Source organism: Dermochelys coriacea, chromosome 9 (assembly GCF_009764565.3).
Source record: "Dermochelys coriacea isolate rDerCor1 chromosome 9, rDerCor1.pri.v4, whole genome shotgun sequence".
Classification (NCBI taxonomy): Eukaryota; Metazoa; Chordata; order Testudines; family Dermochelyidae; genus Dermochelys; species Dermochelys coriacea.
The window spans coordinates 80,179,713-80,193,136 of NC_050076.1; the positions used below are offsets into that span (position 1 = coordinate 80,179,713).

General features: G+C 46.3%; 1 protein-coding gene across 2 annotated transcripts in view; it reads right to left on the reverse strand.

The window, feature by feature from the left end:
- The window catches only part of STARD8 (StAR related lipid transfer domain containing 8), a 147,611-nt gene that overhangs the window by 102,308 nt on the left and 31,879 nt on the right, over nucleotides 1–13,424 (reverse strand). For both annotated transcript variants that reach the window (XM_038417663.2, XM_038417666.2), the window contains one exon: nucleotides 9,393–9,426. In XM_038417663.2, coding sequence (XP_038273591.1) covers nucleotides 9,393–9,426 — 34 coding nt within the window. The remainder of the gene's footprint in view (nucleotides 1–9,392; nucleotides 9,427–13,424) is intronic.

Below are 13,424 nucleotides of genomic sequence, written 5' to 3' on the forward strand. Positions count from 1 at the left end.
TATTATCCCACCTATCTCAAAGTGTATTCAACAGAATCTTAGCTTCTCTGAGTACATCTCCACTGAAAGGGAAAAAAGTGTTTTTAACTTGGGTTACCTTGCCTCAGTTAGGTAACTCAGATTAACGTAACTGTTAAAACACAGGAACTAGGCTTTTAACTCAGGTTAGCAACTCAAGTTCAACCCATCTCCACTATCAGTTTGAACTCGAGCTACTAAACCATATAAGAAGAGTTGCTGTGTTTTCACTGCTATTTTAATCCGAGTTAGCTAACCCAAATTAAAATCCAACCTATTTTTGCAGTGAAGATATACACTAATATCGCTCTGATTACCAGGAAACACGTAGCTCTCTTAGGCCACTGAACCATCTCCCAAGGGAAGAAGTGGGAGCCCTAGCACTTAGGACATTTAAGATTGGACTGAAGAATACCTTTGTTGACAAGCAGGTGGAGTAGACCTGGTTGGACCAGACTGTAACAATGTCTGCTTTCCTTTGATCTTATTAGAATGTTCTGAATAACTCTAGATCAGTGGTTTTTAACCTTTTTTCATTTGCAGACCTCTAAAAAATTTCAAATAGAGGTGCGGACCCCTTTGGAAATCTTAGACATAGTCTGTAGACCCCCAGGGTCCACAGACCACAGGTTGAAAAGCACTGCTCCAAGCACATGCACTACAGTATTACAAAGCACCCACCAGCCTCTTGCATACCGGCAGGTCAAGATAGTAGAGGTCTCCCCAGGCAGAAGCAGGAATGGATCCAGTAACAGTGTCCAAAGAGGAGGCATAATGTTTCTTTTGCATTTTTAATGCAGATTATTTGTAGAGGCTCTTACCATAGAAAGACGTAGGCACAGCTCAATTTCTTTGCCTTTCAGTGCATTCCTTTAATTCTCATTTCATGCAAGTAAAGAAATGCACTCACATTTGCCTTATGGTCCTTTTGGTCTCACACAAGCTATCTAGAGGATGTACATACTAGTGTACTTTCTAGCCTGCAACTTTTTTCCCGTTTCCTTGAATCACTGCTTTGCAGCTTTGGAAAAAAAATTCCCCCATGTATTGAACATAAAGAAGCAATTCCTTTGGTATCAGACAATTGGGGCCTTGTTGCCTAATTATTCCCCATACTCTCTTCTTGTAAACAATTTGTATTCTGGCCAATGCAAAGAAAAATCCCATTCCCTGATGATGTTTCTTCCAATTCTGTCCCTCAAAAAATATCCCAGGGTGTTTGATAGGATCAGGTGTTAAAAGTGGGATCAGCACATTGTCAGCTTCAAGACACAGCAGAACTTTCAAGTCTGAAGTTAAAACCCCAGAAGGATGTGGGAACCAAAACAGGGGATTGGAACTGCAGTTCAACTCCACAATCCAGTAACTCTACTCCAGAGAAGGTTTATGGTAGGAAGAGAAAGAGGAAAGAAATGACTGCACAAGAAGCAGTTGGGCATTTCATAACAAGCTGGAGATGCTTCTTGCTTCTGAGAGTTAGTTTCCAAGGGACCGTCTATGGGGAAAGTTGATGTTTGTGGCCAAATTGCTTTAAGCAACAGTTTTTATGATACAGTTTTGGTTTGTTTCATGGGAGTTAGTCAATGTGGCATCAGGACCATATGAATGCAGAAAGCTGCCCTTTGGACTAGTCTGGAAAGGGTGGATGGATACGAGGATTGTTTTATTCAGGTATGTTTGCATGTGCTGTGGCTTTCTCTTAAGGCCCTAAAAGGGGCCAGGGGACAAACAGGAGACGTTCAAAATTGTGGTAAAGTAACATTTTTATTGAACCCCTTCCCTTACAACTGCCTTGGAAAATCCTCCGCGGTTGATGACTTCATATGGGAGCTACATTCCCTGAGTCCCACTCAGGACCATGAGATGGCAGCTCCTGCTGAGAGTGGCAGTATAATAATATCTGCCTCTGGGTGCCATTCAGAGTTATGGAAACTGCAGCATGGAAATGCGTGGATCAGCTTTGAAATTGTATTTTAGTTGAGCAACATATAAAGCCCACATGGATAAAAACATCCCTAGAAGACAGGCATAAACTATCAGAGTTTATAAATCATGAACTGGACCGAATGGTTCAACTGCAGAGTCTCCAGCACCAAACCACCATGCACAAGGGGTGGGGTGGGGAATTAAATGGTCATGGATGAACTGAACCAAACAGAAAGTGCTTAGAAGTTCAGAAATAATCGCAGAATCTCCTTTTGGTGCAGAAAGAGGGATTTCCAAAGATCCTACCATTGAGGGGAGACTATCTCCAGATCCAGAATGAATCTAAGGCCTGGACTACACTGTGGGGTGGTTCAAACTAAGATACGCAACTTCCGCTACGCTATTCGCGTAGCTGAAGTCGAAGTATCTTAGTTCGAGTTACCTGGCCGTCCTCACGGCGGCGAGTCGACCGTGGCAGCTCCCCCATTGACTCCGCTTATTCCTCCTGCCGAGGTGGAGTACAGGTGTCGATTCGGGGATCGATTTATCGCGTCTAGACGAGACGCGATAAATCGATCCCCGATAGATAGATCACTGTCCACTGAGCCAGTGGGTAGTGAAGACGTACCCTAAGCAAAGAAAGCAAAGGCCACCTGTTTGCTTTCAAATTGCCTTGGCATAGGGTGACCAGACAGCAAGTGTGAAAAATCGGGACGGGGGGAGTGGGGAGTAATAGGAGCTTATATAAGACAAAGTCCCTAATATCAGGACTGTCCCTATAAAAACAGGACATCTGGTCACCCTACCTCGGCACGGCAATTTTTAATGCATATATTCTTACTTAGAAAGTAAGGATTTACCTCCTTAAGGCATTTGAACTAATCACTCCTGTCTTCCAGCTGTTTAATCATAGCCTCCGCTGATGGAGTTCCATGCTGGGCATTGTAGTGGGACAGGAAAGGGGCCACTTAAAAAGCAGTTACTTCCCCCCACAAAACAAAAGCAGAAAATCCTCAGAGGCCCCACTCCAATCACACAGCCAGAAGGGCACTTTCTAGCGGAAGATCTTTGAGTCTAAGACACTGGGGGAGCAAACAGCCTTACCAGGAGTATCTTATTTCAAATCTGCCTGAGACAGAACAGAGGGGTCTGGAAGTTTCTTTTTTAACAAAAGGTACCAGAGCTTCAGAATGACTCATCAGCGGAGCACAAGGCTGACCACACAGATTGAAAGAGAGAGAGAGAGAGAGAGAGAGAGAGAAAAGAGGAAGGAGAATTGAGATTCCCTTTCATCACATGTCAAGTCAAACAGCAGCATCAAAACCACTAATAATCACATTCAGCTCATTTTTTCCCTACCTCTGCAATTGGAACCCAGACTGATGACTGTATTTTCCACTATGTAACTAGCACCTTTTAAAAAAAAATTGTTCAAAAGTCCAAATGGAAACTGGTCATCATTTCAAATGTTTCCCATCCCCACGTGTAATGGGTTTGTTGGCTCTTTCCAGTTGACTTCGCCTTTTGCGACATTTCTGTTCATTTGTTGCCTTGGCTTAGTGGTCAAAGGCACTCAGAAAGTCAGAATAAGATTTAACCCTTTTTTTGTGGAATTGCTTAACATCCCATTACAGCTACATGCAAACCTTACTGCCACCATGACCTTTTGCTGTGGCCCTTTCAGCATGTCTCAATATCCAAATTCCATTCTTTTCACCAGCTAAACTAATGCCCAGTCACAACCCATGATGGCCCACTTCAACCATCACCCAGTTGCATCCAGTCTGTGTGTAGGTCAATAGCAATGGGAGCACTGAAAATACAAATTTTGAGAGAGAGAAACTGCTCTCTTTTCCCGGTTACTTGAGACCAGTGCCCAAACACAATCTATTCAGAGCTTCCTGTTCAACCAGTGACTCAGACCAAATCCCAACCATTCTCTTTAGACAACTCAACCCAGTAACAAAATTAAACAAATGCACAATGCCACAGCCCAGGGAGCAAATGCAGACTTGGTCTGGGACAAAAATAGAAGGTCCAGATACCTGAGCCAGAAGGCTGGAACCTGCAGAAGAAGACTCCAGAAAGCTCATGTATAAATATAAAGCGAGCGTAACCCAGCTGTGATTACAGATAGCTAACATTTTCATTGAGTTATTTTGGAACTCCAAACACTGCATACTGTTCCCCATGTGAGTTATCTCAGAGAGCTCTGTTGAGGTAGCCCACTTTGGAGAATCACTGTTGCTTGATATAATTTTTTTGTTTAAAAAGACATTATTGTTAGACCTCACCTTGTCATCAGCAGCTCAGCAAGCTGCATTGGGGCTCCTATTTCTTGCCATTTGCAGAGGGCAGGTAGGAATTACCCTCCCTGTAGCGAATGCTCTCAAGCCTTGTTTCTTGGACGAACATTATATACATGTATTTGTATTTAGAGTGTGGCCTGTGTGTAATTCTTTCCTTCTTGTTTTGCCCAGAACAATAGATGGAAAGTTTGGTTAATGTCATTAAGGAAGTGAAGGGGTAGGACACCTATGAAAATGTAGCCTCAGTCTTCGAACAGAATCTGTCTGAAAGGATAGGCTTGGTGCCAGGGAGTACTCACATTTTGTGTGCGAGAAACAGGGCACAGCTGCCGTGTAAGATGGGAACACAACAAAAGGGAAGGGAGAGAGGGAGAACTCTCTACTGGAAAAGACGGGAGCCGATGCGATGGGGCAAAGAGGCAGTAGGCTTAATTAATAGTGTCTGGGGATGGGACGGTCCATAGCAGAATGACTGAGGTTTCCCTTCTGTTTAGCTAATATCCTGGCAGCTAGTGAATGGTTCTAGCTATTTCAGTCTCAGGATAAAATTATGCCACTTTTCTGGGGAGCTCAGGAGATTAGCACAGATATCTAGAATGTTTCATCTCTCTGGATCCTATATAGGCAGGTTAGTAGCAACGGCTGTTTGATGGCCTGTGTGAAATTTAATGGGAGTTTCAATCCAGTTCTGAATGGACAAAAACCACCATCACAATAAGCATTGATTGCCATCAGGGGCAGGGACAGTCTTAGCAGAGTGCCCCCAGATTGAATAAGCCACAGACACTTGAACTCCTCCTCTCCTCAAAGAAATAGGAAAAAAATACAGTTTTTCATTACTGACAGAGGGCTTTGATCATGTCATATCCAGCTATTCTGTGAAACAACAACAATGGGAATTCCACAGAACAGGAGGTCAGTTAGAGGGGTCACTGCAGCATGACCAGCTGATCTCAGATCCTGCACGTTAATAGGTAAGATTTTAAAAGGAATTTGAGGACTGTTTTTGTTGTGGAACAGGAAATGGCCCAGAAAGTCAATCCAGGTAGTTTCCCAGGGGACAATGGACAGGATTATGGAGAAGAAAGTATTGTGACCATGCTCTGCAGAGGATGGAAGGACTAGGACAGGCACTTTCCTATTCAGCTACAAGGCATAAACATGGAACAACCTCCCCGCTCCAGCAAGCGGCCTCTCGCCCCTTGAAATCCTACCTCTTTCATGAGGTCTCTAGCACTGTACTCACCCACAAAACCTTCATAACCTCTTGCTCTGAACTGCTGTCCTATCTACCATACACACCTACTAAGATTTACAGATGGGCCTGAGCTACAAAGTTTCGATATAGATCCCATCTCTCCCAATGTTCAGGCAGGATCTCTAATTAGATTAAAAGCTCTTCAGAGGAGGGAACTTCTGTTATAACTGTGGCTGCCACATTGACTGAACTACTATTGCCAGGGTCGTCTTAAACCCGTGGGGTTTAGGCCTGGGCTTCACCACTCTGACTCTTCTCTCCAGAAATATCAGCAGTGGTACCTGTATCGTTCTGGTAAATATATAGGACATAAATCCACAAGCCTACATTTTAACGGGCCAGATTTCAATGTTTCTTTCATTAACCTTGCCCTTTGATATTTGATACCAGTCTGCAGACAAGATGTGGAGTGAATGATACAGAAATAACCAACCATGGCTTCAATCAGTCCATATAATTGCAAACAACACACATGCAAATTCTGGAATACAAAAATAAAGAGCCACTTATCTAAGAAAGAGATTTTATTAATCCTGTGTTCTGAGCCAAATACTTTGTGCAGCTCCTCATTAGTGTCCCTCTAGTGGCCAGCTCCAGGTGACCAAATAGCTCCAATGTCTCCGCACGTGTAGAGATGGCAGGGAAGGTGTAGAGCTGAAGGACTGTGAAATTAAAGGTAGTGCTTTTCTAGTTTAACTACATATTTGCCAGGAAGCCCTGATTCTATAGATGTCTTTAATCAAGAAATACCAGCATCATCTTTCCCCTCCCCCAAAAGTCTTAATTGTGGATGTGATTTGTTTGCGGGGCAAAATATCTCGCTGGCCCTTTCACTTGCACACATGGCTCTTTAACCTTCATTAACAAGCTCTCAAGATTCATGTTGTTAATCTCTCCAGTGAAAGGGTGAATAGAGACCACCCAGGATTACTCTCCAGTCCCCTTCACAAAGCACCCCTTGTTACCAGGAACTTTCCACCGGCTAAGGCTCAAAGCTAAATCTAATCTTTTAGTGGCTGAAAAACGAGCAAGGTCATTGCCCTCCAGTTATGAAAATTACCTTGGAGATCCCCACCCATATACTATGAGCTAGCAACAGTAATGTGTTTCCTGTTTCACTCTGGAACAGACTCCAGTCATCAGTGAGCTCCTTCCTCCCCCTCCCCTTTTCTGTTGCTGCCCATGGATAATTATATAAAGGGATTTATCTTGACCTTTTCTGTGTAAAGAAAAGAGGAGAGAATGTGGCTTCAGGATGCTTCAGGGCCCCTGTAACTATTTACAGGGCTGCTAAAACTGACCTTGTCTCAGGAAATCACAAGGCAAGGAGGGGGCGCACGCCAGCCTTGTTCTCGGAATTTCCGCGCTGCAGGGGGCTTATAACACACCATGCAGCCAGAGCCAACAGCTACATCTATTCCCAGAAAAATCCCTGAACTGTCATTTTCCCTCAGCACAGTTCCACAGGTGGGAGCAAAGGTGGAAGCTGCAGATAAGGGGCAGGTGTTTTCACCCGAGCAGGTTTGGAGGACTTGACAGTAAAACTCCCATGCCTTGTCTGCACTCAACCTTGCTCCCAGCTGCACCAGTGGAGAATTACAGGTCCAACTATCACCAGGGCAGATACAGCCAAACACCCTCATGTCACAAAAGAGATTTTTTTTAATCGCAAACCTGGCAAGGTAAAAGAAGCAGGTATGATAACAAAATGAATCAATGTACATCTCAGCCATAGAGATGCTGACAACTGGGCTGTTCCTCTGCATCAGTGGACTTTAAAATCAGTGCAGAGTGTGATCACAGTGCATTTCTTCACGCCTGCTATCCATCAGCACAGCACATTACAGGTCTTTAGCCTGAGCTGCTAACTCCTTGCACACCCAAAGATGCCAGTGACTCCAGAAGGAATTTTGGGTGTGCAAGGAATGCAGGATTGGGCTTTGAATGATGGCTCTCAATATTTTTGGGCTGCAGTATTAGTTTACCAGGGTGAGGCCCTCAGTCTTTAAGGTGCTGAGGACTTCTCATGAGGTGCTGGGCATTGCCAACTCCCATTTAAGTCGAAGGAGGTGAGGGTGCTCAGTATTTAGCAGGATCAAGCCCTAACTTCTCAGGAATCTTGGCTAGCATGCTCTAGCCACCTTTCAGCTCTGCAGGCTGCTTGTGCTCCTGCACAGTCCAAGCCCAAAGGCAGGTTAAGGTGCACACAGCAGAATGGGGTGTGGACAGTGGCAATGAACTAGGGCCCCTCACTAAGCCTAGTCTATCAGTCACTGAACAAACATTCATTAGTATCTGCGCAGCACTTGGGCAAGGCAAAGCTCTTGTAAACAAACTCAATATCTTAAAGCCCTAACTATGAAAAGAGGCACGTGTCTCCCATTACCTGGGAAACAATGCATTATTTGTACCAGAGACAGCCGGGATGCCCACTGGTGCAAATGGAAGCAAACATTGATTGTAAGCTCATGCTGATAACAGCTGCTTCCTGGCCACTGCTTTGGCAAAGGCAACAGAAGCAGCAGAGAGGAGCTAATGCCTCTTAAGATGCCTTTGTAAGTCTCCCCAAAGCAGACAGAGCCTAGAATCTGTGACTCTCCCCCTTCCTCTAGGATAGCCCAATCAAGGCCTCATTATGAGAACTCGGGGTTGCACTAAGCCAGGGTTTTAAACTGGCCACTACAAAGGTTCCCAGTGATACTGGTTCAATCACCCCCTCTTCACCCAGCCCAAACAGGAAAATCCCCAAATGAACACATCTCCTTTTCCTTATAAAGTAGGTTACTAACTCCAAGTCCTTAATCATCATTTGTTATCCATTTCAGAATCCCCTCCTGTCTGTCAGTGTCTTCCTCACATCAGGACCCCGGGAATGACAATACAAACTAACACTGAATATTTGGCCCCTCTCTAGTGCCGTCCATCCAAGGGCCTCAAAACACATTATGACGAGTTCATCCTTGCCAAACCCATTATTCAGATGGGGAACCTGAAGCTAAAAGCAAAGTGACTTGTCCTAGGTCACACAGGGAATCAGTGGCAGAGCCACAAACAGAATTTTGGGGTCCTGGCTTCAGGTTCTCAGCTTCTGACCCCTGGTCACCATCCCACACAGTTTGCCACACGCAGTCACTCCAATGCCAGAGCGAGGAAGTTTCCACTGATGCTGCACACTGTGAGCTGAGGGGGTATGTTCACCCAGCATCTCTCCAACAAAAACAGAACTGGAGGAGAACAGTGAGAAAGGAAAGAAAGAGAAGCACACATTTGCTGACCAAGGCAGAGTTAACACTTTAAAATAGTTCTCTGTGTGTCAGTAGATACAGCAGTACAAATAAGAGAGGATGGTCACTTCTCCATTCCTGCTTCTAAAAATCAGGATTTCCCCTTGCACAAAATGGAAGGGATTACACCCACTTTGCTGACAATTAAAGCAAATTTATAGGCCAACCAATCTTTTATCTTAGGGAGGGCATGGGGTGCAGGGCCTAGGTGGGTGGGAGGGGACAGGCACAGTTTAGGATAACAAGGAGGGATGCTGATGCACACAGGTTCTCTAGCACCCCCATAGAGCTTTGTGCTCGAGATGACACGTCACCTTTATAACAGAACCTTCAAATCTGGTTCACTATCCTAATGCACAGAGGCAAGTGGGGAAACAGACAAAGGGAGCAGAGGAAAGAGCTGGGAAGGGAAACCGGAGACTTGCAGGGAGACTGAAAACCCAGCAATACCCCAAGTCACTGCATTGGAAAGGGAAGGACACCCATGATTATATGCCTCTGCATATATCCTGGTAGCTCCGTCACCAAAACACAGATCTAGAGGCGACAATGAATATATTCTTGCTGATAAAAACAGAACATGCCATCTCCACTTACCTGGGTCCCTTTTATCCTCTAGTAATGTGAAACACTGTAAAAACAAAACAAAAAAGAAAAATAAATCATTTTACAATCACTTATATTCCTGGTCATGAACTCCTAAAATGTCTGTGTCTTCATCACAAACCCAAGTGAAGCTCTCCCAGAAGATGGCAACTTGGATCAGATTATCTACTTAGTCTACATGATAGAATTAAGTGGTGTTTGGGGGAAGTAAGCTAAGGAAAGGAACCCCAAGGAGGTGCTGTAATAGAAGCAGGATTTCATTAACTGGCTTTTGCTACGGCAGGTAACAAACGCCCACAAGATCAGAGTGCAGACAGGAGATGCCAGCACATGAAGGAGAACAAATTGCAGAAGGCAACATTCCATATAGAGCAGAATCATTTCAGCAGGCAAACGCAAAAGGAACTGAATTTCAGAAGGGGAGGAGGAGATATGGGTCCCCAAGGCCAATGACTACCTCCCCTCCATGCGTTGTGGAGTCAAGTGCATGGGGGATGCTCAACACATTCATCATTAAAGGGGAGAAACACTGGGGCTGGAAGCACCATTTTCCTTCTCAAGCCAATGAGAACAATAGGAGGGACAGGACAGATATTTCACAATGATGGGTAATTCCAGTGACTCTAGTGCATTAGTCAAAAATAAACAGGGCACAATACATTGGGAGAACTATAGAGAATATAATACACCTGATTTGGGACTTTAGAAACATTATGTTCAATTTCAGGTCTGAAAATTACAATGGGATTTGCCTGCAAAACTTCCACTAAGAGTGTTTCCATCACCTCATGGACCCCTCCCTCCCCCCATGGAAAAGCAGCAGCAAGGAGCCTGGAGCTGGACTTAGAGATGAATGAGCCATGCAGAGAAAGCAAGTGAAGAGACTTGCAACACAGAGGGGAGCAGCAGGGGGGAGACGATTTGGGAAATGGACCCTTGTATTAGCGGTTCTTTCCAACCCCACTACGATTCTACGGCCAGGGGTATGCTACCAAGTTTTTCCAGCATAGCTGTGTCAATTAGAAGTGTCAGTCAACCCCCTGACATAGCTATGCCAGTTTAACTGTACCAGCAAAAGAACTCCTTTGGCCAATACAAGCAGAGTCTCCACTAGGGGGCTACAGCTACCAGCAAAGCTTTTCTGACATAGGCTAGCCCTAGGATGGAAAGACAAATAGACAGAGACCTTTAGATTGGGAGCCAGGGAGTGAAAGAAAAGAGGAAGGATGTGGTTTATTACTCTGAACTAAGAGACAAGCCTCATCTGCTCCGAGTCTCTCCGGCCTCTGGGTGCCGCTTGTGAGCCATACTGTATGCAGCTGTGCTCGTGCTGCAGCTTGCAAAGCTCTGCAAATCTCCCATCCTCCCCAGAGCTGCTGCAGGCAGATTCTCTCCTGCATGCTGTCTTTGCAACCTCCACCTGCTCCCTGAAAATGCGACTATCCAATCAGAGACACTGCCTGTTTTTTCCTGCTCCTCCTGCCAAGGCTTTTGGTGCCCAGCATCTGAGTGGACATTGCACCAACACAGGCTCTGTCGAAAGGCCCATTCTCTGTACCCCAGACCCCAAGCTGGATCCTCAAGTGACTCCCACACCCTGGTCCCTCATTCCACAGCATCTTAGTCACCTCCTGACAAGAGGAGCTCTTATTCCAGGGCACGCTCGCAGATTGGCTCTGATGTGCTGGTAGGCAGGGATTAATAATCCATGGCCAGAGGCTGAGATACCAGTCACTAGGTGAACCACATGGAGGCAGCACTTCGAATATGATTCATATCTCTCCCCTCTGTCAACTCTGACCCTAGCTTTGGGTCAGAATGTCATCACACTACATGATGCACAAGTTAGTCCCATGGGACAAACTCGGGAAGAATGGTAGCCTGCTAGGGTAGCAGTCCCAAAGCCTGAAATACTGGTGCTGGGCAGAAAGCAGTGCCTGGGACTGCATTACATCTCTTCCCTGGGAGCAGAACCAGGGATCACCCCACATGGGAAAAGGCAATGTCCATGCCAAACCCCTCTGTGCTAAATGAGTAAGAAACACCTGGAATGGAATGAAGAACAATCCTGTGTATTTGCCTACTGAGCCACCAAGCCTTGCACACTTGGACTGAGCTATTTAAGGAGCCCTTTTCCCTTCCAGTTTTCATTGTAAGGAAATTTCAACACAGCTAGAGCCCTGGGACTCAATTAATCCCTGACTCTAAACACTCAGCTTTGGACTAACTCCACTGGCATCAAACCTGGGGCCCTCAAACAGAACTAACCAAGTCCCCACTCTCACTCTCCCCCAGCCTACCTTCCCTCTCATGGATCCCACAGGGAAGAACTAAAAGTTGTAATATTTATTGCTATCTGATGGTGGTTTGAGGCACGGTCTAAAAAGAGTTTGTTGGGCCTCAGCCCAGATCGTTGTGGACACTTATCCACTGCATGAAGAAACAGCAGCACAATTGACACTGACTCCCTCACTGGCAGATTCAGCAGGGAGGCCAAAAAATGAATGAGCCACAGAGGCTGAACTTCCTTCCAGCTCTCAGAGTCCGGCTGAGGAGTGCCATGGCAAGAGGTGCTTGCCCAGCCACTGCTCGTACTCTTCCTGTCCTGGGGCTGAACGCAGAACATCAGCCTCCAAGACCATCACTTGGCAGCTTTTGTGAGCACTTCAAAAGTTCTCACACACCCAAACCAAAGCTGAAGCTGACGTCCTGATTGTTTCCAGGCCAAGGTCACCAGCACAGGATGAGGATTGTGCTGCGGACGGGGTAGCCAAGCCAGGAGGGGGAGAAAATCCTTAGCAGACCACTCTCTTCCCATGTTCTGATTTGGGCTGCCAGCTCTTTGGGGAAGGGGCCTTGTCTTCATGAGTGTCTGTGGTGGACAAAATCTCCCCTGGGGATTTTGGGTCTCTCTTCCCCCACATACTCACACATCTGATTCTGACTGGAACTTTTAGGTGGTCTTGAACCATTTCAGTAAAAAGTGGTCAGGCCACCTTCAACCAGGTGGTTTACACTAAGGCTCCAACTGGCTTTCGGAGTGGTTATAAAATGTCCCCAGTGTAGACTGGCCCCTACTGCCACAGAGGAAAAGTTAGGCCTCTCATAGGGCCTGTCTCCCGATGCCCAGGCAACTGCGCAAGCAGGAGTCGGTGAGCAGGGGATGGCCGCATTTTAATCATATTAGCAGGCTCTGGAAGTGGCAGGCAGAATGGACTTTCCAAGCACAAAAGGCCAGGGATAAAAAAAATATAATAGCAAAGAAAGCAAAACACAGCCTAGCCTCCTTTGCTGGGCTCAGTTCTTGGAGAGACTTTGCCTGCATTCCGTTCTCTCCGCTTTGTTAGAAATGCAGCAGCCTCTTTGATGATGAAGGGGCCTGCCGTGAGTGCAGCATGCTGCTTTCTCACATCCCCCCCTGGCACTGGCACAAAGAGCCCAGGACTTGCTCCCCTTTCATTGCTGGAGGCTTTCTGCAGGCCTAAATAAATGTAACAATCTCCTTGGAACAAAAAGAGTTGACCCAAAACGACATGGCTCTGCCTGAGATACCCCAGGCACAGGGCATGGTGGGGGGGACCGATGGGTGGGAGCGCTGCAGGTACAGGGGGGAGGGGAGGGGAACCTATGGCACTACCCATGGTACTACATGTAGGGGGTGGGGGAACCCATCACACTGCCCTAAGGTATGAGAGATAAATAGAGATCCCCAATGACCTTTCCTTCGACTGGGTTGGAAGGCTCAAGCCAGGAGGCACCAAAGCCCACCCCTACCCAGTCCCTTTAGGGTCCTCACATATTCTCACATGTCCCCTCCCCTTCCCCCCCCCCCGCCACTTCATCACAGTGGGAGGCCCAGGCCAAATCACACCAGATGTGCTTGCAGGGCCTTGGGGATAATGTTCGGAATGTTACGTTCTGGTGAGTCTGACTTTCCCACAAACCAGCAGGGACCCTTCTTCCTGTCTGGGGCACCGGGGGCTTGGGGATAGCACACAGGAAGAGGTGCTTAACCCCTTCATT